The sequence below is a fragment of the Trachymyrmex septentrionalis genome, unplaced genomic scaffold (genome assembly GCF_001594115.1).
Source record: "Trachymyrmex septentrionalis isolate Tsep2-gDNA-1 unplaced genomic scaffold, Tsep1.0 scaffold196, whole genome shotgun sequence".
Classification (NCBI taxonomy): Eukaryota; Metazoa; Arthropoda; class Insecta; order Hymenoptera; family Formicidae; genus Trachymyrmex; species Trachymyrmex septentrionalis.
Window position 1 is genome coordinate 38784 of NW_017305135.1, and position 21093 is coordinate 59876.

A 21093-nucleotide genomic window follows, 5' to 3' on the forward strand; every position below is an offset into this window, starting at 1 on the left:
GTAATTAAATTAAGAATGTTATATTGCAGTGCGAAGATGGACAATGCACATAAAGAATTTCAAAAGGCGATAGGGGCGGCAGTGTGCCGATATGTGCCTGAACGAGGAGTACTGCTGGCCATCTCCCGTCATGAAAATATACATCGTCACAGTAGCATGCTCCAAGAAATGCATTTTAGAAACTTATCGCAAAAGGTAATTTTTTTTTATATTGTTATTAATAAAACCATTTATGTGAGAAGTTATTTATGAGAGAAATGTGTAACTTCAATAATTTATTGAGAAACATTTAGAAGTATGCACATATATATGGTATATGTATAGATTGTTTAACAAATTGTTGGAAATTCTTTTTTTGAACGTTGGAAGCAGTATTCTTGCATCCTTTTTTAATTCTTATCTACATGATGGCTCAAGTATCTCTATAAAAATATTTAATTATACGTTTCTTTTTATTAATATTTCACAGGTTTTGCTATTAAAGAGAACGGAAGAAGCAGCGCGTCAACTTGAGTCCACTAAGCTTCAAACAATAGGGGGGTAAGTTATTAACATTTTTTTGGTTTTTGTAAATAAAAAAAAAATCTTGTGAGATTGTTTACCTGCTCTTGTCCATGTACTGTCCTGGTTACCATCCTGTCTGTGGTTTGCATTTACTGGCAGAAAATCAGATCACAAGATTTCTAATCATCAATTGATATGTGCGCTTTAGTATCACGTAACCTCATGTATGCGATTACACAGGCACATCATAAGTAGTGTTTATCGTTCATCTTTGATTTTCTTCTTTTTTCCTTTTCTTTCTTTTATCTCTGTCACAAATTTACATTATTATAGATAGATTATTCAACAAATTTAACATTTTTTAAATTTTATATAACTGTTCAAATTTCTCTTCTATAATATTATAACAGAATAGGTGCAAGTAAGAAAAAATATCATGTGCACTATGATTCATTCAACCTTTACATAATAGCAGATACCTTTCGTTTTAAAACTATTAGATTCTAAGCATGATCATATGCATTGCAGACACATTCGTTACTGATTGTTTTATTACAACATTTATATTAAAGTGGAAATGCTATCTTAAGTTTGCAAAGTATTCCATAACAACTGATAATTCTTTCAGTTAGAATATATCAAAATGTATTATGTATGATAAAACTATATAAATATTCTATTTACTTCTTGAATTTAAGCTGCCTTTGATCTTTTATTACATCAGTATAACTCGTCGTTTTAACACATAACAGAATAATATGCATCTTAAGATGAAGAAAAAAATTATCATATAAAATATAAACGTTTTACTTAAAATATGTAAAGATATGTAAAATCAGGAAAGTAAATAAACAATTGTAATGTACAAAGCTGTACTACTAATAAATTTAGAAAAATATTTCATAAAATTCACTGTTTTATAAATATAAATTTATATTCAAAATATATGGATAGACATTCGCACATACACTCATTCGTTATACTTTATAATATTACTATTACAACGTGTATGTGTATATTTTGTATGTACACACACACACACACACACACACACACACACACACACACACACAAATTCAGTAAACTTAATTGTTGGAAAAAATACTGATATAAATATGATACTCTGCATATTAAACATTAAAGTATCTTAACTCAATAACAATCTTATTCGGTATGTATCTTAATAAAGCGTATACGTGCATGCGTACGTGCGTGCGAGCACGCACATAATGAATATATGTGTTAGTGTGAGTGTGGGTGTATATGCGTATGCATATGTATAAAAAAGGATTCGCGATGAGATTTCACGTAAATGTTTGGGCAAATAAAGTTGAAAGACAAACTTTATACGCAAGTGTCTGCATGCATTAATCAAGAGCAAACAGACAGAATGGCAGGGACATAGGATAGGGCCATCTTATAATGAGTTTTCACTGAGTTACACCATTCTCATTTCAGCAAATTTAGATCTTCAAACTTTATATATCAGCGTGTCTCAGACTTTGAGGCAGGAGTGAAAACAAATTCAAGGTGAGATCACAGCAGCGTGGTTTAGAATTAAGTTTAGCTTACTGTATGACAAAATACACAATTATTTTTCGAACGGAAATGAATTTACACTTTAAACGTGCATGCTTCAGCGTTGTGTAGTATATTCACGGAAATCCATGTGCTTCAAGTTCACTGATATAAAACAATTATTTATATCTTTCTCCATTATGTGCTGTGTAGTCAGAATTTGCGTAATTGGTGAGGTAGCCAACAATATATACGTGTAGCTGTGATCGGTTCCCGATTTCATTTTCTGTTATTTACACGTTACGTAGGTTCTTAATCTTATTATTTATCTATTCTAAAGAACGCCGGATCTTGGCCTGCCAACGTTTGAGAAACACTGATATATCCCATATCTTGCACATACATAAATGGTGGCTCTATCCCATATATTCTTACAAAATGAAAAAGCAATTAAGTATCAATTAAAAGAATATGCATTTTATTCGTAGGTAATATTAATATATTTTGGAATATTTTATTCGGCATATAATATATTCAATAATATAATTTTACTTTTTTTTATATAATTCGATCGCTAATAACGTACAACAGTCCCCTTTCACACTTTTTTTCGTTTTTCTTGTCTTCCTTTCTTAAAAAGATGAATATTATATTATAATATATGATTATTTTATTATAAATAAAATATAATTTCAGAATTTTTTGCCATTTTATATATTTATAAAATGAACATTAGAATACCCGTGTGGCAGTGTGTGTTTGTGTGTGTGTGTTGTGTGTTTTTACATATATATATATATATGTACAAACGTGTATATAATATATAAAAACATATTGTAGAAAGTGTTATATAATTTTAAATAACTATAATTAAAAACTGCATGTGACATATAAGTTAATATTATATTTTTCAATATTTTTAATCAGAATGTTTTGATTGTAACATGACAGCATTTAAAAAATATTTGAACTTGTTTCTAAGTGTATATATTTACATATGTCGCATGGCTATTACATTAGTTGAAAATTCATCAGATGTAAATGTAAAATTGCTATTTTTTAAGGTATAGCCAGCTTTATGTAATTCATTTGTATCTGCCAAAATGCAAGCCATTGACAAGAATTTTATTCCTTCATAATATTAATAAATTTATGTAATGTTACAATAAAGAGTATAATATAAAATACATAATTACGTTTATTAAAATATCTCTTATATATTTCTGAACTATTATTGGAAAATTGTGTGTGTGTTTTATATATATATATATATATATATATATATATATATATAGAGAGAGAGAGAGAGAGAGAGAGAGAATGGTTGGAGGAGAGGGGAAAAAGATGCAAAATTTTATTCTAATTTTTTTCTTAATTTTAATTTATTTAAATTCTTAGAAACTTTATTTTAAACAAGATTGTGTACAAAGAATGTGGAATATAAAATTTACATTATTTTACCTTTTTTTTTTTTAAGTATACTGACGAATTTAATGTTCGAGAAGATCTGATGGGACTAGCTATTGGTGCTCATGGTGCAAATATTCAACAAGCGCGAAAAGTTGATGGCATTACAAATATAGAGTTAGAAGAAAATTCATGCACATTTAAGATATATGGAGAGGTAATAACAACAATTATTGTACTGTTTGTATGTTTCTAAAAATATGTTATAAAGATTCACTTAGATTGTTTTTATCTAATTGAGGAGCGAACTCTTCCAAACTGCATTTTTATTAAAAATTTCATTTTTTGAGTTAAAGATGGCATAGTGTTCAGTGTTGAAAGACTCATATTTTAAGCTACTTTATGATGTTTTAAAAGCATTTCTACATCATCAATTTATGTGCTGAAAAAAATCTTGACATTCGAAGTGCATTATATCCTTTAACTAAAGGCAAACAAAATGTATTTGTTTAACATTTTTAACAACTATTTAGTAATTTTGTTGAACATTTAACATTTTACTGATTGATACATTGTTATTTTCTGTGCGCAGTTTTCTTGTGGCTTTTTTTCTCGTTTTTATGAAAATTATAAATTTTGGACAAAATACATTTTGAAAATCTGTTCTTTGATTGTAAAATGTATACAAATCTATATATATTCTATTATATATTTAGTTGATATATAAAGTTTATATTTATGTTTCTTAATCACAGACGCATGAAGCTGTTAAAAAAGCTCGATCTATGCTGGAATATAGCGAGGAATCTATACAAGTCCCACGAGTGTTGGTAGGAAAAGTAATTGGGAAGAATGGTCGCATTATCCAAGAAATTGTCGACAAGAGTGGTGTAGTAAGTATATTTTTATCATTATTTAATAGAACTTAACATGTCTATATTTTTATAGATATTACTTTCAGAATTAAGATCTCTCAGGTAGGGACTATCCTTTCTTAAGTAATGATGTTTAAGAATATCATTACATTATTATATAAGTATATCAATTTTCATTTTCAGTTGATACAGTATGATTTTGTTAAAACTGTCCCAAATTTATAGTACCTAGATTACATATAATACTTTACAGATCGTCTACATCTACTGATATATGTTTATCTCTCAGGGTATGTAGCAATCGTCTGAAATTACCAACACGCGTTTTAAGTATAATGATTATTATAGCCTCTCTTTTGCAACATACGCAGATTCTCAAATCGTTAACGATGTTCATAATTAAAGACTCCGTAATCAAAATTTGAAATGTAGCATTCAATTGAAAATGGAAGTTATAATTTACGAGGGATTAGGTTATATATGACATATGCCTTGTCTGTTCTCGGTAGATAACAACTGGCTCGAGTGGGAATATACATATTGATAAAGTAAGTATGTCATTTCCTATTGTTTGTGATTTTATTCCATCAAAGTTTAGTCAATCATTCATATATATATATATATATTCATATGGAAGCACTCGCAAATCTTACATGAACCACTCGGGCCAGTTCCTTTAAATCGTATTAAAAAAAAAAAAAAAAAACTATTTTATATAAACAGGCCTGTATTCATGTTTCACATTTAGCACTAAATGTGACTGACTCATTCTGAATATGCTATTATCTGATATCAAATATCAGAGTTGTATTCAGTGTTATCATGGACTGATAATTACATGGCCGCATTTGATGCTAAGTGTGCATTGTGTATATGGACCTTTTAATGCACACGTGCATCGCAAACAGTAAGGATGCATAAGTCGTTCCATGTCCATGCATTTGTTTTTTGTCGTCAATTATATTTTAAATCGAATATCATTTCAGAATATGCTTTTACAATCCGATTTATGGAAAACTTGTTAATAATTGGAGATATACGACATAACATTTCTATCATAAGTAACAAGAATATTTTGTGTGATGATAACTTTTTATTGCAATAGCATATTGAATATGTATATCATGCATGGGGAATCAGATAGATTTAATGTACGTATACATGCGAATATTTTCTTTGTTTTCTTTCGTTTTCTACAGAGATTATAAATCTCCTATTAATTAGTTTTTCATGTACAAGATATATTGTAACACTATTAAATTGTAGAACAAAAGATTATTTTTTTAATGATGTATAAATAGGCTGAAATTATTGTTATTTAAGAAAAGAAAATGAAATAATAAAAATCTCTAAATTTATTTACAATTATATATAAAGGAAAAAAAACTGTGATTATAAATATACGATATAATTGCCACGTGTTTGATATGATATGATATATAGTGATTGTGAGAAGATACATATTACCTAAAAGATGATGTTTGAGAAAAGGTAAAAATATCGAGAAATTACTTTTTTTTTTTTACAAAAAACAAATACTTTTGGGAGTATAAAGGGTGTAAAGAATATTTAAGCAAATTTTCGCAGACTGATCGACAAGTCTATTGATGGAAATGACAAACGCCAGTGACTGAAAACTGATGGTATGGATATGAAATACGATTTTAAGCGTCTCATACTAATAATCCGTATCATTAAATGCGTTAATAGCGCAATTTTAATAACTACGTATTGCAGGTAAGAGTAAAAATAGAAGGAGACAACGAACCTCAACCAACGATTCCACGAGAGGAGGGTCAGGTGCCCTTTGTCTTTGTTGGCACTGTCGAAAGCATCGCCAATGCCAAAGTTCTGTTGGAATATCATTTGGCACATTTAAAGGTAACTGTATATCAATGCACTGATCCTTTCCGAAATGTATAAAACTGATATCACAGAAAGGAGTCGTAAAATAAATTGCGAGTTTGATCATGGGATTTGATCACCTTGTATAATTTATGTAGGAAGTAGAACAACTGCGACAAGAAAAGTTAGAAATTGATCAACAACTACGAAGCATGCACGGATCGACTACAGGACCGATGCCCAGCTTTCCTCCCACAAGACGAGGAATGGTTGCAGGACCTGAAGAGGGTATCAGCGGTCGTGGAGGTCGCGGTGGTCAGTCTCGAGGGCGCGGATCTCGGGGTAGAGCCCCTACCAGACACAATGCCGGTAATTTTATAACACAGACAGCATCATGAGTTTTAATTACCAAAATATTACAATATAAACTTAATAATTTGTAATGTAATATTGTAATACATTTTGTAAAGATTTTATGAGAGAATTATGATGTGTTGTTTGTTTTGATTTGATTGTGACTTTTTTGTGTAAGGCATATTTAACAAATTAATCAATAGGCGATATGAAACGCAAGTGAAATATTATAATTGTCTATATGGACGAGAAATCTGACAATTAACCGGGCGTTCTTCAGGATTACGTAGAGATACTTTGGATGGCAGTGAGGATCGTGTTCGGGATTTACCGCCAAGAGGTGGTCATCAGGGAGCCGGTAATTCAGGATACATGAGTGGTAGACAAGGTCGTCCTCCAACCCAACGTAGAGATCGTAGAGACGAACGTCGTCGTACTACCGATGACGAAGACACTGTTTTAGACAGCCAAGACGTTTCAAGCATTGATAGAGGTAATACTTATTGGTAACGTGCGTGCGTGCGCGCGCGCGTGCGTGCGTGCGTATGTGTGACGAGAGAAAAAGCAAGCGAATAAAGAATAGACGCATACATGTTGATGACAATTCTAACCGTTTCGTCCTAAAGACAAGCAACGTGTGACGCGTATCAGAATGCTTTAAGATTGGCATGAAATGCGGAGCAAACTCTTGTGACCATCTAACACTAATGTTATCATCAAATCGATGTAAATATATATTCTATTGCATGCTACTAACGTATGCAGTGCAGCTTTCGCTATCTATGATTAAGTTTATCTTTAAATGTTAATTGCGAGTTCGAGGCAGATGGTCACAATGGTTTGTGTATGTATAGAGTCAGTATCGAGTGTGGAGGGAGGAGCTAAAGGAATAAGACGAAGACGACTTCGGCGTTCGCGGCAACGAAGCTCAACGCCAATGAGTGCTAGTCAGACAGGTAGGCCTATCTAGTATCAAGCTCGCGTGAGCATTTCTTTAGGACGATCGGTTGTACAAAGAAGTAGCTTATATCCATTTTCCAATGCTCGATCAATAGGCTGACGCGCATACTTGTACATACGAAAACATTCAGAATTAATCTATAAATTTGTTTAGGCAGTAATGCCGGCCCGTGCGACCAATCAACAATGAATAGCAAGGAAGGAACACCCGCGAACGACGTATCCATGTCTAACAACAGTTCGCAAGGACCTAAAGGCCAAAGAGAACATCGGTCTCGTCCTCCTCGTATGCAGCAGAGCAATAAGCCTAAAGAAGCTCTGGTTAACGGTACCAGTGGCTAAGCAACCGTTGCGTTGTCGCCAATTGCTACTAACGTTGCTACGTTACACCTGATGAGAGCTATTAACTCCCAGCACGTAACATGACGCATACCGACGCAAGGACTACACGATTATGGAACGCGACATGATTAGTCTACGCTCGTTGTTAAGACTGTTTGCTACCGATAAGAATACGACAGTTGTTTAAGAAATCGTCATTCTCCTTAAACACATTTAAGGACACATATTAATATCCATGCATGGTTTAGTTTAATGATGGTAATTACACTGTCATGTTTGATATACGGATACATTCATTGGGAGATAGAGGATAGCATTTGGTAAGAAGGATTCCCTGATTGTGAAACTGTGCCTCATTTTTATACCAAGCTCCTAACTTATGTGGCAGTGCTTCGGATGTACCGTACGGTACACCTTGGTCACTCGTTAACGTTTAACGATCCAATATTAGGCTGGATAATCGCGGCTCGTACGTCAATTATCGCTCTGGATAAGTTTTCATCTAGATATGTCGCTCAGTACTTACATATAATACAATATTTGCAGTGTGCTCCCGATATCATTCCATGATATCGAATTTGTTTAGTTTAGCTTATAATAACCAAATTAAATGGCAGCAAATTATTCTACGTACTTTTCATGAATGTTCCGCATTAACATAAAGATATATCTAGTTGCTTTGATACTTTATTACTTTATATCGACGTAACCTCGTTATTCTGATACGCTATATATCGGAGATAATTATGAAAACTGAAACGAATGCGACATAACTAAGATGCAACTCGACGCGATACCAGGAAAATGTGTATGGATTTCCGTTGTTAATTATAACAATGGTAGGCGGCAGCTCTAAGAAATTCTGGTTCAAAGGTGTTCCCAATGATGTTCCTTTCTATTTACTTGAGGAAATTGAGTTTTTGATTTACGATTATTAGTAGAGTTATTTAACAACACTAGATTTTTACGTTTCAAAGCTGAGTGTTGATTAATAGTATCATGATTGCAAAAAAAAAATGACTTATTCGAATCTAACACGATCAGATGTGCACAAGGAGTCGGTTTTTATTTCCGAATACACTTTTCACGTAATTTAGTCTTTTCTTTCTCTTTTCTCTCTTTTTTCTTTTCTTTTAATTTTTTTTTTTACTTTTACTACAGTCTAAGCATACTATATCAAACTTTAGAATTCGATATCGAGTTTGTTTCTGCATTGTTTCGCATGATTTAAAAAGAAAGTAAACGTATACTTAGTAATACCAATGTATGATGTGCCAGAGAAGGAATGATACATGTTTTATGATATCTAGCTAAAGTGCAGACTTAGCGCATACCTTTATTACTATAATACTACTTAGTCGAAATGTGGATGTCTGAACAAATAAACTAGCTTTACTATACTAAGCTATAAAATAGATATGATCAATTGTTTTAAATTGATTATCAACATTATTAAAAATCAGTTATCAATTTAAAACAGTTGTTTCTTCTTCCGGATATGACAACAACTAATCGGACGTGTCTCATGAATTTTGCAAAAACACATGGCGGTTGATGCAATATATCGACACCTAACAAAACAGCTGTCATTTTATCTGAATATTCTTATGACAGCCAAAAAAACTGAGATATCCCCCAACTTGCTTGTTTCAGATACATTTGTATTGATTGCAATTTGTGCATAATTTAAGAATAAAACATTTCTGTACATAGACTGGCCATTGGTATAATAAACCTCCAATTTCCTTTAATATAAAAACGATACTACCCGCGTTTTACTTTCAAAATTTTAAAAATTTCTTCTCCACCCTCCCTCTCCTTTTCTCTCACACATACACACAGCTTCATTTTTCCCACCCGTTTACTTATTTCATAATTACAGCGTGGATGTGTAAGTATAAGTAAGTAATTGGATTTAATATTTCAATTAAATTGACTTGTTTAATTATTTTCGAGTATAATTGTTATTTCATCAAATTTAATAATTACATGTTAAGAATATATGTTAGTTAAGAAAAGCATTTTTATAATCTTATGATCATTTATAGTAATTTTTCTTTGCTTAGAAAATGTTGAAAATTTGCAATTATTTTCAACGTTTCGAATATATTATGTATAAATATGTTATGCGCGTTCGTACAATTAGTAATTTATTTTCTACGCAAACGCATTTTTTTCTGTTACACATTTACAATAAATAACAAACCTTTTATGAATACAATAAATTTAGACTAATACCTGTATTTATAGTCAGGTCTTATATTTAAGGTTTCCTTAAATATATCTCTTTAGATAAATTCTATAATATTCACGTAATTTAATCTTTTCTTTCTCTTTTCTTTAAATTTTTTTTTTTTACTTTTACTACAGTCTAAGCATACTATATCAAACTTTAGAATTCGATATCGAGTTTGTTTCTGCATTGTTTCGCATGATTTAAAAAGAAAGTAAACGTATACTTAGTAATACCAATGTATGATGTGCCAGAGAAGGAATGATACATGTTTTATGATATCTAGCTAAAGTGCAGACTTAGCGCATACCTTTATTACTATAATACTACTTAGTCGAAATGTGGATGTCTGAACAAATAAACTAGCTTTACTATACTAAGCTATAAAATAGATGTGATCGATTGTTTTAAATTGATTATCAACATTATTAAAAATCAGTTATAAATTTAAAACAGTTTCTTCTTCCGGATATGACAACAACTAATCGGACGTGTCTCATGAATTTTGCAAAAACACATGGCGGTTGATGCAATATATCGACACCTAAAGCGTCTAAAGATAAATTTAAGGAAGCCTTTATATAAGATCTGACTATGAATACGAACATAAGATCAGCGAGTTTAAAGGAAAGAAGTACATTGCTATCATAATTTGCTATCGATCCATTACATCTGCCCATATACGTATAAGAGTTTCAGGTACAAAAGTGAGACGAGAGTTTAGTGCACATAGCTCTCGTACGATCATCAATGTATGCCCAGATTCCCGCCGAGACCCTGTTCTTTCCGCCATTGAGCCAATCTGATAGCGTACCATCCCTAGAACAAAAGTCAAGGGTTGCAACGTATCTTTATCGATGTACCTTGCTCGCCTAATTCGTTTTATTCAAATATCTCACACTTATTTCTAATATAATTATAGTATGTAAATTGATATGTGTTTACTTACTTCAACGTCCGCCTCGGAAAGACCTGTTTCAGCTGCGAGAAGTACAACGTCCGCAGTATGAGGTGCTCTTGGCCATCTGTTAAACTGCTCTTGAAGAACTACTTCCTGATCCACCGTCAAACGAATCACTCGAGTACCAGTTCTAGCTCCGCTAGTAGGATATCGCGCGGGGTAAGACTTCAGCATGTTTCCTTTATAAAAAGAAAATGTATTCCGACTGAATGATCGAGAAGGTCAACTAATGAAGAAATGAGATGCAATGTAATACGATATAATGCAAGAATATGCGACTTAATATATATATATATATATATATATAATATTGACAATTTTGGTAGATTGAAATTTTAACACTCGTTAAACTGTTTTTTCTTCTTTTTTAAAAATAATTCCGCAGTAGGCGGAATTATTATTTATAATTATTATAAATAATTGTAAATAAAATAAAAATATGAGTGTTTGCATTTCAATAAGAAAGAAAATAAAAATGCGTTATGTGCGCATTATAAATAAAATACGACAGATACTTTTTAGAAATATTTAAATTAAAGCAACATTTATAAACTTAGGTTGTAAAAAGTCTATAATTTCAATTCTCTAAATGTAACTTTTATTTCTTTCATTTAACACGGACGTGCAATTCTAAGCTGCGTGATAATACTGTCTACTAATAAAAAGGTTCCTCTGGTTGTTCCAGATGAAACGGAACAACAAGTAATTATAGTGATAAAAGAAAATGATTCACATTATGACGTGCCGCGAATGGATTTTCTATATCGCCATTTAGAGCGACGAATACATGTTCTGCTCTGTCATAAAATGCACTTACACGCACACAGATCTGCTTCTCTTATATAATGACTCCTTGTTATGCCAGAGCCATATTTGTGAAAGCTGTACTCTAATCAAGTGCATGTGTTAAGTTTTTTTCATAAAGACGCTATAGTTATGTACACATCTTGTACACACATACAAGCTTGTACAGATAGCTATCGTACAAATCTTTATTTGCAATATTGAGAAAAATTTTGCTTCGTGATAAAAAAAATGTTTAAGCAGTTAGTCGATCATATCGCAGGATAGGCGTGCCAGCGTTAAAAATAACACGACCGTGACCTAACGTCGAGATTTCGATTTGGACCAGTTTCAAAAACGCGGCAACACATTTGCGAAATAAACCAAAAAGACTAATGCAATCCGCAATAAACAGACCGCGGCACGTGCGTGGGTCCAAGGAAAAGATTCGGGAGGAGAGGAAAAGGGAAAGAAAAAAAATTGGCATGCTATACTAAATGTGTAAAGAGCGGTAAACGAATGTGATAGAACGTCACGAACTGATATTTTCTTTTATGAAATAAAAATTCTGCGCTAGATATACGAGATAGAAAAAAACTTGAACGTTATCGAAAGCCTTTTATAGTTATACTTATCTTATCCGCGCGTTCCTTCGATATTTCGTAATGCAGCATGAAAATTTACTCGATAGAAGAAAATACAGAAATACAAAATGCAAATACAAAAATGAATTTAAAATGCTGTCAGCTTTTGAGACCATCTAAAGAATTCTGTCATGATTCGCGATTCTTTTCCAAATATGTACCTCATAACTGTAACTCAAATGTCAGGCAATGCGACATTGCGAATTGCATTGAGCCGTTGCACCGTTATGAAACGATTTGGTGAAACGTTAAACTTGACCTACGAATAGAATTGCGTACCAAAAATAGATCAACGACGACGAAGTCGTTTATCGAGCACGACTATATATATTGAATGCGCGGCTTTGATTCTAATTCAGAAATATTTGCTGTGATACGATCGTTTGGATTCACATGCAATCTCCGTAGCATGTGTGTAGTAGCCCAATGAGATCGGAAAATTTGCTTTACTTTATCGCTAATTATAAGGAAAAATTTTTATATCTACCCGGGAAAAAAATGTTTCATATAGGGAAGATCGGGGCTACGTGGGCGTCTTTTTTTTCAATTGCAGTTTCCAACAATAAAATTAACGATTTTTGGTCAAATGATTATTCGCGTTTTATAGAATGATTATAAGACTACAAGATGGCAATAAAAAGTTTTGATATTTGCAACTTCATTTCGTATACACAAAAAATGATGTCATGATGATCATGGAAAATGAAATCTCAAGGATGCTAAGGCTAAGTAGACCCTTTTCTTCAATTGTAATTTTCATATACCTATAATTATATAAAATCATATATAATTATATAAAAAATATTTTATATACAATTATAATAATTATATATAAAATATGTCTATTTATATAACATTTTTTCCCGGGCACTCATTTTATAGCTAGCATTAACTTAAAACTTCTCGCTATGAGCAGTTTTAAAGTTTTAAATTGTACAACAAACCTAAGGCATACTTGTTATTTCTTCGTCACCATTTTCAGACGTGCTAAAGAAAGAAAGAGAGAGAGGGAGGAGGGGGGGGGAATAATTAAATAATTAAACGTTAATTCTTTCTGAGTGTCCCTCTTTTTCCAAGTGTCCCTTCATCAAGAGAATTTGCAAAAAGTTTTATTGGTCAAAATATAACGGACTTTCTTCAATATCCATATACAGTTGGCGTTGTTTACGCGAAGTACAATACATAGGTAGTTCATTCTCGTAAAACTCGAGAAAATTCATGAGATTACTCTCTAATTCTTGATGATAAACCGAGCCAGCGTATTTAGATTCGATGTCATTTCGATCCTTTTCATATATCTGCGCAAAGAACTTCGAGTTCATTCATTTTTCATTCACGTCGTTATCACTAATCAATGTTTCGTCCTTACTTTCGAAAGGATACATTTTGCGATAAATTGCGTTCTTCATAAACTCATCAATAAAATTACTCACCGTTTTCCACTCTGATTCGATTAACGTGTGAATGCAATCGTCGACCAAAGAATTGTCATGAGTGTCCTGTATGTTGAGAAAATATGCTTGTAATAAATATCGATGTGCTTATACGATATTGAGATGCAAGCGACCGTCTTACCGTTCGCGACAGCAAAGTAGCCCGATTTTCGACGCGCAGACAATCGAATCTATCATGGAGAATCATCGCGGCCCAAGGTTCGCGGAAATACGCGTAGAAATCTGAGATTTCTGAATTCTGAGGAAAAATTATTTTAAAAAGGCATTTACACGCGCAAGAGTATTCAGTGATAAATCCTGAAATATGTATGATCATCGAGATTTTCTTTTTAATATTTCAATACTGTATCGTCAGTCAGGCGCTTACTCGAAAACGGAATTTCAATTCGTTTAACATGCTCTCGTGTTTCCCATATAAAACAATCATATCCTGCACTCGAAATGTCTGAAAAAAAAAAAAACACAATTGTCATTGCGTTGAGACGAAGTGGCGTCTGTTTCCGAATCGCAAGATAAATATCGTGACACATAAAATTTTTCTAGAGCAGTTGTTGAGTATTGTTTGTCTAATTAGTTCCAGAACTACCTTTCTGCTTACGCAGGTTACACTTTCCACAGTGTCGTACATATTCAATCGGATGCGAAAGTATCCAATTTCAGATTCGCAAGAACCGGATACAAATACATTTCCCTGCATGAAAAAAAAAAAAAAAATCAACGTTAATGCAACGACTTACGTCTTGCACAGATTGAAGGAGAACGAACGAGAGAAAACTATAACAAAGAACCTCTTTAAATAATTTTTATTTCGATTATTTGCATTTCGATGCAAAAACCGATTTGACTGTTAACTCACGTAATGATTGTGGTTGATCTTCGTCGTGTTATCCGAAGTTGCTTTCCCGGGTTTACATACATGCAAGTAATGATAATCACCTGGCAAAATGCAAGCGGTTACGATGGGTGCACGGAATGTCGGTGGTGTCAAATGCATGATCTTCTCTTTCTTTTTTGACATTTGCTCGGGAACTTGCACTTCCCACTCAATCGCATTCCATAAAATTTGAGCGAGCTTCCGATGCACGGCGGGGAATGAAAAGAAATACAAGTGTATTATAAGTTTGATAATAAAAAGATAACTAGTTTAATTTTGGAAAAGATGAGTTGATTGAAAAGAGGGTACTATACGTCTCCTTAAAACAAAAAAAAAATCCCTTTTCTACTAACTCTCTCTCCAACTTCCATGCTATTGTAATATTTGTGCTGCCAGATATCAGCGTAAAATTTTCGGGAATATTTCGTCACGGTACCAGCGGCGAAAATAAACGGATCGTTGGTGCGACATTCCGAGTCTATTACTATTGAACCATCGAAAATGAGACCAGCTCGACAAAACGCTGAAACGGCACAAATTATGGCTGGTATTAATAGTCGATTCTTATATTTGAGGTTGCTTAAGTACAGTCTTAAGATGTCATAAGCCAAGAGTCAGAGTGCCGTATTAGCATCTTAAGACATTACTTGAGACTTAATACGGTATTAAAATATGAACCGACTATGAATACCGATCTATATGTGAGAGATTGAATTTTCGATACCCGTCAAACGCAATTTTAAATGTAATTGAAAATGAATTAGAAGTTAGTAGGATGATGTATTCTCGCGTGTCCTTTACCTAAAAATGCGTTTGAATCGATCGTTTTCTCATAGAAATTGAAAAGAACGTCGCAAGTCAACTTTTTCTTTTTTTCCTCTTTTTCAATCGTAATACTCTTGATCATGAGCTTTGCGTCATCGTTTTCCATCAGAGTTTCCCAATTGATCACGGTCCATTCGGAAAAAACTTTAACTCCACTTTGTAAAATGGCATTTGTCACAACTTTGTTCACCTTAGATAAGTAAACACACGATATTACTGTAATAACTCTTTTATCGTAATAGTACGAATTATTTTATCGTGATATACTTCGTAATCGTGAAAGAAAGCTCGGTCGCGTGTTTTGTCGGACTTGAAAGAGCTCGGCTCGATCAACGTGATCCACGAAGGCTTTACTCCGAGCTTGATTAGACCACCAAGTGTACAGTAGCAATCGATATTACGTCCGTAAAGAAATATCGCTTCTGTAGAGTGTTAAATATTGAAACAACATAAAGTAACAATTTTACTAATCGCTGCACCTACTCCTTTCTTTAAAATCCTGTGTTAACCATCGAATCTTTCTGAGGCAAGTGGAAGCTTCCTTATCGTTGTTTACGGTCAGACAATTCCATGGCGTTTGGTCTTGTACCTCGTTTCTTCTTGAAAAATAAACGTAACGTGTAACGTACAACTACTCTCTTGCGTCGGGCAATGAGGTGCGTTCAGAGTGATTTATATTACGGACTGCATTATGTGTATAATACATATGCTATAATATATTATAAACAATCTTTACTCTTGCTTTTCCATTTTTCTTTTCTCCCATAACGTCGAGTTCTGATACTGTAAGCCACACGTTAAAACCAAATAATCGTACGGGAAATTTTCTTGATTCGTCACAGTCACATATTTCTCGCTTCTAAAGAAAATTCGAATCGATTGTCATCTCGTCGACATTGCTGGATTAATTCGAATTATTAAAATTGTTGATGGATAGATGCCGTATGTCTATCAACATACGAAAGACTACCTGTTGATCGCTACCATAGTTCCGTAGATGATGTTAAGCCATGTCCGTGCGACTACATAGCGACGATATCCCGAGTGAAATCTTCCTCTGAATGGAAGCAAGTACTCGCAACAGTCCGAACGACTCGATTTGTTATCAAATTCGTTATCAAATGGTATACCATGTGGTGATATTAACGTAAGATTTGTCAATTGCCTATAACGCTGCGTTAATCTACAGAATTGAATATTGAGAACAATTAGGAGAAAAAAACGTATATATTATGTCCTTGGATATTTTTGAAACGTTATATTACCATATGAAGAAATATATCTGGTAAGTTATAATATATTAGGTGTAGTAAAAAGTCATCGCGTATTTTTAAAAGACATCTATCAGTAAAAACCGCAATTACTTTCTTACCAACAATATAAATATATCTTGATAGAGTAAAGTTTCAGCTTTAAAAATCTCTTTTTTAAATTATACGATACGACAATTTTTAATGGAGTTATGAGCAATTAAAGTCAAAATAATTCTTTTATTTAATCCGCGATAACTCAGTAATCAAAAGTCGTAGGAATATTTAAAAAAAACGATTTTGTAGGGAAAGTATCAAGCTTTCACGATAGGTAATCGAAAATTTTCTCAAATTCGTTTTGGACACGTTACAAATCCACAAAGTGAGAAGAAAATTTTTCGTCTTTTTCAGCTCGTAGTTTTTGGTATGTAAAAATTATCAAACTCATATAAACTTAAAAAATGTGATAAGCTTTTAAAAGTAGAGATTTCAAGCTTTAAAACCCTTTTTTAAAATTTGAATTTCATTCATTATTGACGAAGATATTGTATATACAACTTTGAGCTAAAAAATACGCGATGACTTTTTACTACACCTAATATTTGGTAAGTTTCATCAACACGCAACATACTTCAGGTGTTATAGTTGAAAACATTTTACCGTAAAGCCAGATACTCCGCGAAAGCAATTCCGCAGTCCGATGCTCCAACGACAACGATCCTCGTATCGATAATTGTACGTGGCATCATGGCTAGTCTCGGTGACGTCATAAATAGAGAAAATTCATCGTTCGCGACATCATTTCTTTCACATTTTGTATTATTTTCAGAGCTATTGAAGTTTTCCTGAATAATCGGAAATTCATATTCAGCTTGTCTACGAGGATTAACCGGAATCATATCGTTCAAACAGGATACCAAAGGATATATCTGCGTCATACGAGTAATGTACACGATGGTAGTTAAACTCTAATAATTTTCCTACCGATTAAACAGTTTTAGCTTTCATTTGAAATATATAATATATGATTATATAATATATGTATAACATTACAGGTGCGTTTCGGGGAGACGCTATTAGCTATTTGCGTCATTCTATCTCCATTGTTTATTACGTAAAACAAGGATAGAATGATATAAATAGGGCTAATAGCGTCTCCCCAGACGCACCTTATAGGATCGTATATGTGAGAAGCACAATCTATAGAAATCAATGCCTTAAACGGTTTAGCTGGATCGTGAGTGCTTGCATGATTCTGTTTGAATTTATATACGACGTATATAGTTCTTTAAAATGCACAAAATGATTTTTTTTATATAATATATAATTTTGTGGGTTGAGATGAAAATTCGATGTTCTTACTTACTAGAAATACAACTATTGTTATTGTGCATTGTTGCAGCTTACCAATACAGTCTCATCTTTGTGATGAAGCCGATAAAAGATTACCGTTAACTTGCTTAAACGTGCGATCTCGCGGAAGAAGAAGCGATGGTGAACGGAAAAAATTGGCATAAGAACAAAATGCAAGAGACGTCCGTAATCATTTTGAGGAATACTCTGCACAGACACGTAATCCCCTATATGGTAATGTTTCGTGACGAAATTTACCTCCCTCTCGGCGCTACAACGTAAAGTAAAGAAAACTTGGATATTTGAATATCATTCACGATATAAGAAATACAAGGAAATATACGTAATAACCACAATATAGCGAGCCCCAGCATCGTATCGTTACTTTCAAAGACGAAACAATCACGCTGTACAGCCTGTAAAGGATCCATGGCGAAATCAAAATCAGCCAAGACCTCGTATTTTGTCGATGTAGTGAACAAGAGTCTCTCTATAGCTTCACGATCTTGTGTTCGGGCACGACGGCACGTCATCTCCTCGCAAACAACCGCTCGGTGCAGAATGTACAGCGTCATAGGGAAATCTCTATTACACCTCAACGGTACGCGCTGCATTTTCATTTTTTATTTTTCTCGTTATTAATTATGAGATTAAAGAGAGAAGTGCTCCTAAAATTCCTTTTTTCTTATATCGGGTGTCCCGAATTTAAATAGCCAAACTTCGGGTACGTGTATGTGTAAGAAGAGATCGATAAACTAAAGAAAAAAAGTCCTTTAGAAATATCGTTTTTGCTTCGTTTTGGATAAAATCGCAAAACGTAATTTTCATTTTTTGTATTTATTTATTACTCATTTATTCACACTTATTTATTCACTTTGTTTTGTCACTTGCTTAATGCAGATTGTTCAAAATGTTGACCTCTTGCAGCAATTGCACATATAATTGCATCTTGTTCGTGTATAGCCAAACATTGATCTGATCAATGTAGGGAGCTTTCCAGCAGAGGCACAAATCAACACGAGAGTCATTCTGTCTTTGTTTCTTACTAATTATCGAACAAGGACAGGATGACTCTTGTATCAATTTGTGTCTCTTGCTGGAAAGCTCCTAAAACTCCGGCACTCTTCTGTCTGGAAATCGGCGCGCATACTCTAGCTCGCATTGCATCTAAAGCATATTGTCGCTCAAGCTGTATACAAAAACCATAACATTTCACTTTGTAAACAATAACATTCCAAAAATTACGACATTTTATCAATTTTTGCAATTTTCTTTAAAGCGAAGCAAAAACGAGCATATCCCTAAAGGATTTCTTTTCTTAATTTGTCGATTTCCTAGACGCTCCCGAAGTTTGGCCACTTAAAATCGGGACACTCTGTATACTCGAGTAATATCTCATTAGTCAATTTACAATAATTCACCACAAAATGTTGAAGGAATTGATGGCACGGATGTGAGAAAGGAAGAAGAGTCGCGCAGTACTCTAAATGCGGGAAGCAATCGAAAGCAGCCTCCAAGAAATCGTGGGACCAGTGAGGCCTCATTTCACCGCGCGTCGCAAATATCTCCAAAACGAAGGCATTTATTTCATCGTCCGGCGTCGGGAAAACATGGTGAACGAATTGAGATTGCATCGTCTCATTATGTTCAACAGTACGATCATTTTCCCGCGATTTTTTTAAACCATTGTACGGCATTAATTCAAAATTCTCGTTAAGCAGATCGATGTCGATCGTAGTATTGAGACACATAACACCCAATGCCGAGCCGTTGGTATTCTCTCCGATGATCAATTGACGACTGCTCGGATGACGAACTATCTCACTAATCCAATACTCTCCATAAAGTTCCTTTAGATGCGCATGTTCCTTATCGTCCATAATCGCAATCACATCATCGTGATCCTCCTCTCTATATATATATATATCATCGAGTATATATACGAGTTGTATAGATGCTTAGAAAGAAATTTCAGAAAATATCAATCGCAAATGAAATCGACTCACACGACTTTTCGTATTTTCAACTTTGGACGTAATCGATATTCATTAGTCAGATAGAGAAATTGCAGCGCGACATCTCGCCCGGCAGTTTTGGCCAAGACTTTAGTCATCTCTCGCTCGAACACGCTCAAATGCACTAGAGAACACAAGTCAAGACATGAGGCTTATTCTTTTTAGCTGAACTTCTTGCACGGTTCATCTTTTCTCTTTTTCTCTTCAACGTGAGGAGAAAAGGAAGAAAGATGAACCGTTGAGACTGAACTGAAAGATGAGCTCTAAAGAGATCAGATCTAGCAACATCTTTCTTCCGTTGTAAAAAGTTTAAAGAATCGATGGGTGACTTGATAAAAAAAGCGATCACCTGGTTCAACTCGGGGTGGAATTACGAGAACCACGTATTGGCAATCAGTAGAGCTGTCGAACACCGCAGCCAATAGCTCCCCAAGAAACTCGTTCGAGTAGAGCTCATCCCATACGAGTAAGTGTACGAACATTGTGTTCCGTTCCGTGGCAGTGGGAATCCTTTTTGAAAGGTGCTAATCTTATAAACTCGCCTAACATATATAAGACACCGACTCGTATCGTAACAACATATCGTAAAGTCATATTAACTTTACTACGATCGACGCAAACAGAAGGTTACCCGTAAATTGTTTTTAACCAGGTCAACCAATCGTCCGACGACACGGACGGTATATTGGGGTAATTGCAGAGGCATATCCCCGAAATGACGTCACGTCTCTCGTTGTATTGGACCACTGAGAGGCAGGAAGTCTCGCTGCAAATTTTATGTAACGGTACATCAAGGTGCACGCGCACAGGAGGAAGCGCACCGATTTGCGATTTAATATAATATTGCTGACATTATATATAATATTATATATTATATTAATATATATATATATATA

General features: G+C 33.7%; 3 protein-coding genes across 7 annotated transcripts in view; 1 reads left to right on the forward strand and 2 right to left on the reverse strand.

Annotated features, from left to right (window-relative positions):
* Nucleotides 1–9377, forward strand: part of LOC108747188 (synaptic functional regulator FMR1) — an 11720-nt gene extending 2343 nt beyond the window's left edge. Inside the window, 11 exon segments of the mRNA XM_018484511.1 lie at nt 30–195; nt 470–540; nt 1963–2050; nt 3500–3646; nt 4185–4322; nt 4814–4852; nt 6042–6185; nt 6308–6518; nt 6784–6996; nt 7358–7459; nt 7618–9377. Coding sequence (XP_018340013.1) covers nt 30–195; nt 470–540; nt 1963–2050; nt 3500–3646; nt 4185–4322; nt 4814–4852; nt 6042–6185; nt 6308–6518; nt 6784–6996; nt 7358–7459; nt 7618–7805 — 1507 coding nt within the window. The 3' untranslated portion in view covers nt 7806–9377.
* Nucleotides 9008–21093, reverse strand: part of LOC108747187 (homeodomain-only protein-like) — an 18880-nt gene continuing 6794 nt past the window's right edge. Inside the window, exons 2-4 of one of the 3 annotated variants that reach the window (XR_001939222.1) lie at nt 10988–11178; nt 10583–10857; nt 9008–9376 (exon numbers count right to left, since the gene is read on the reverse strand). Coding sequence is in view for 2 of the 3 variants with exons in the window: in XM_018484510.1 (XP_018340012.1) it covers nt 10786–10857; nt 10988–11173 (258 nt within the window). In the remaining variant the exon portion in view is untranslated. Of the gene's footprint in view, nt 9377–10043; nt 10858–10987; nt 11180–21093 lie in introns of those variants that run through there. The other 2 variants (XM_018484510.1, XM_018484509.1) reach the window with 2 other exon arrangements.
* LOC108747161 (cilia- and flagella-associated protein 61-like) overlaps nt 13455–21093 on the reverse strand; it is an 8671-nt gene continuing 1032 nt past the window's right edge. Inside the window, exons 2-20 of one of the 3 annotated variants that reach the window (XM_018484452.1) lie at nt 20829–20963; nt 20547–20707; nt 20189–20321; nt 19604–20093; nt 18534–18790; nt 18237–18453; nt 17490–17758; nt 16550–16762; nt 16316–16438; nt 16063–16175; nt 15847–16001; nt 15556–15769; nt 15108–15277; nt 14737–14952; nt 14467–14571; nt 14248–14325; nt 14002–14118; nt 13860–13925; nt 13455–13724 (exon numbers count right to left, since the gene is read on the reverse strand). In XM_018484452.1, coding sequence (XP_018339954.1) covers nt 13536–13724; nt 13860–13925; nt 14002–14118; nt 14248–14325; nt 14467–14571; nt 14737–14952; nt 15108–15277; nt 15556–15769; nt 15847–16001; nt 16063–16175; nt 16316–16438; nt 16550–16762; nt 17490–17758; nt 18237–18453; nt 18534–18790; nt 19604–20093; nt 20189–20321; nt 20547–20707; nt 20829–20963 — 3421 coding nt within the window. In that variant the 3' untranslated portion in view covers nt 13455–13535. Of the gene's footprint in view, nt 13725–13859; nt 13926–14001; nt 14178–14247; nt 14326–14466; nt 14572–14736; nt 14953–15107; nt 15278–15555; nt 15770–15846; nt 16002–16062; nt 16179–16315; nt 16439–16549; nt 16763–17489; nt 17759–18236; nt 18454–18533; nt 18791–19603; nt 20094–20188; nt 20322–20546; nt 20708–20828; nt 20964–21093 lie in introns of those variants that run through there. The other 2 variants (XM_018484451.1, XM_018484453.1) reach the window with 2 other exon arrangements.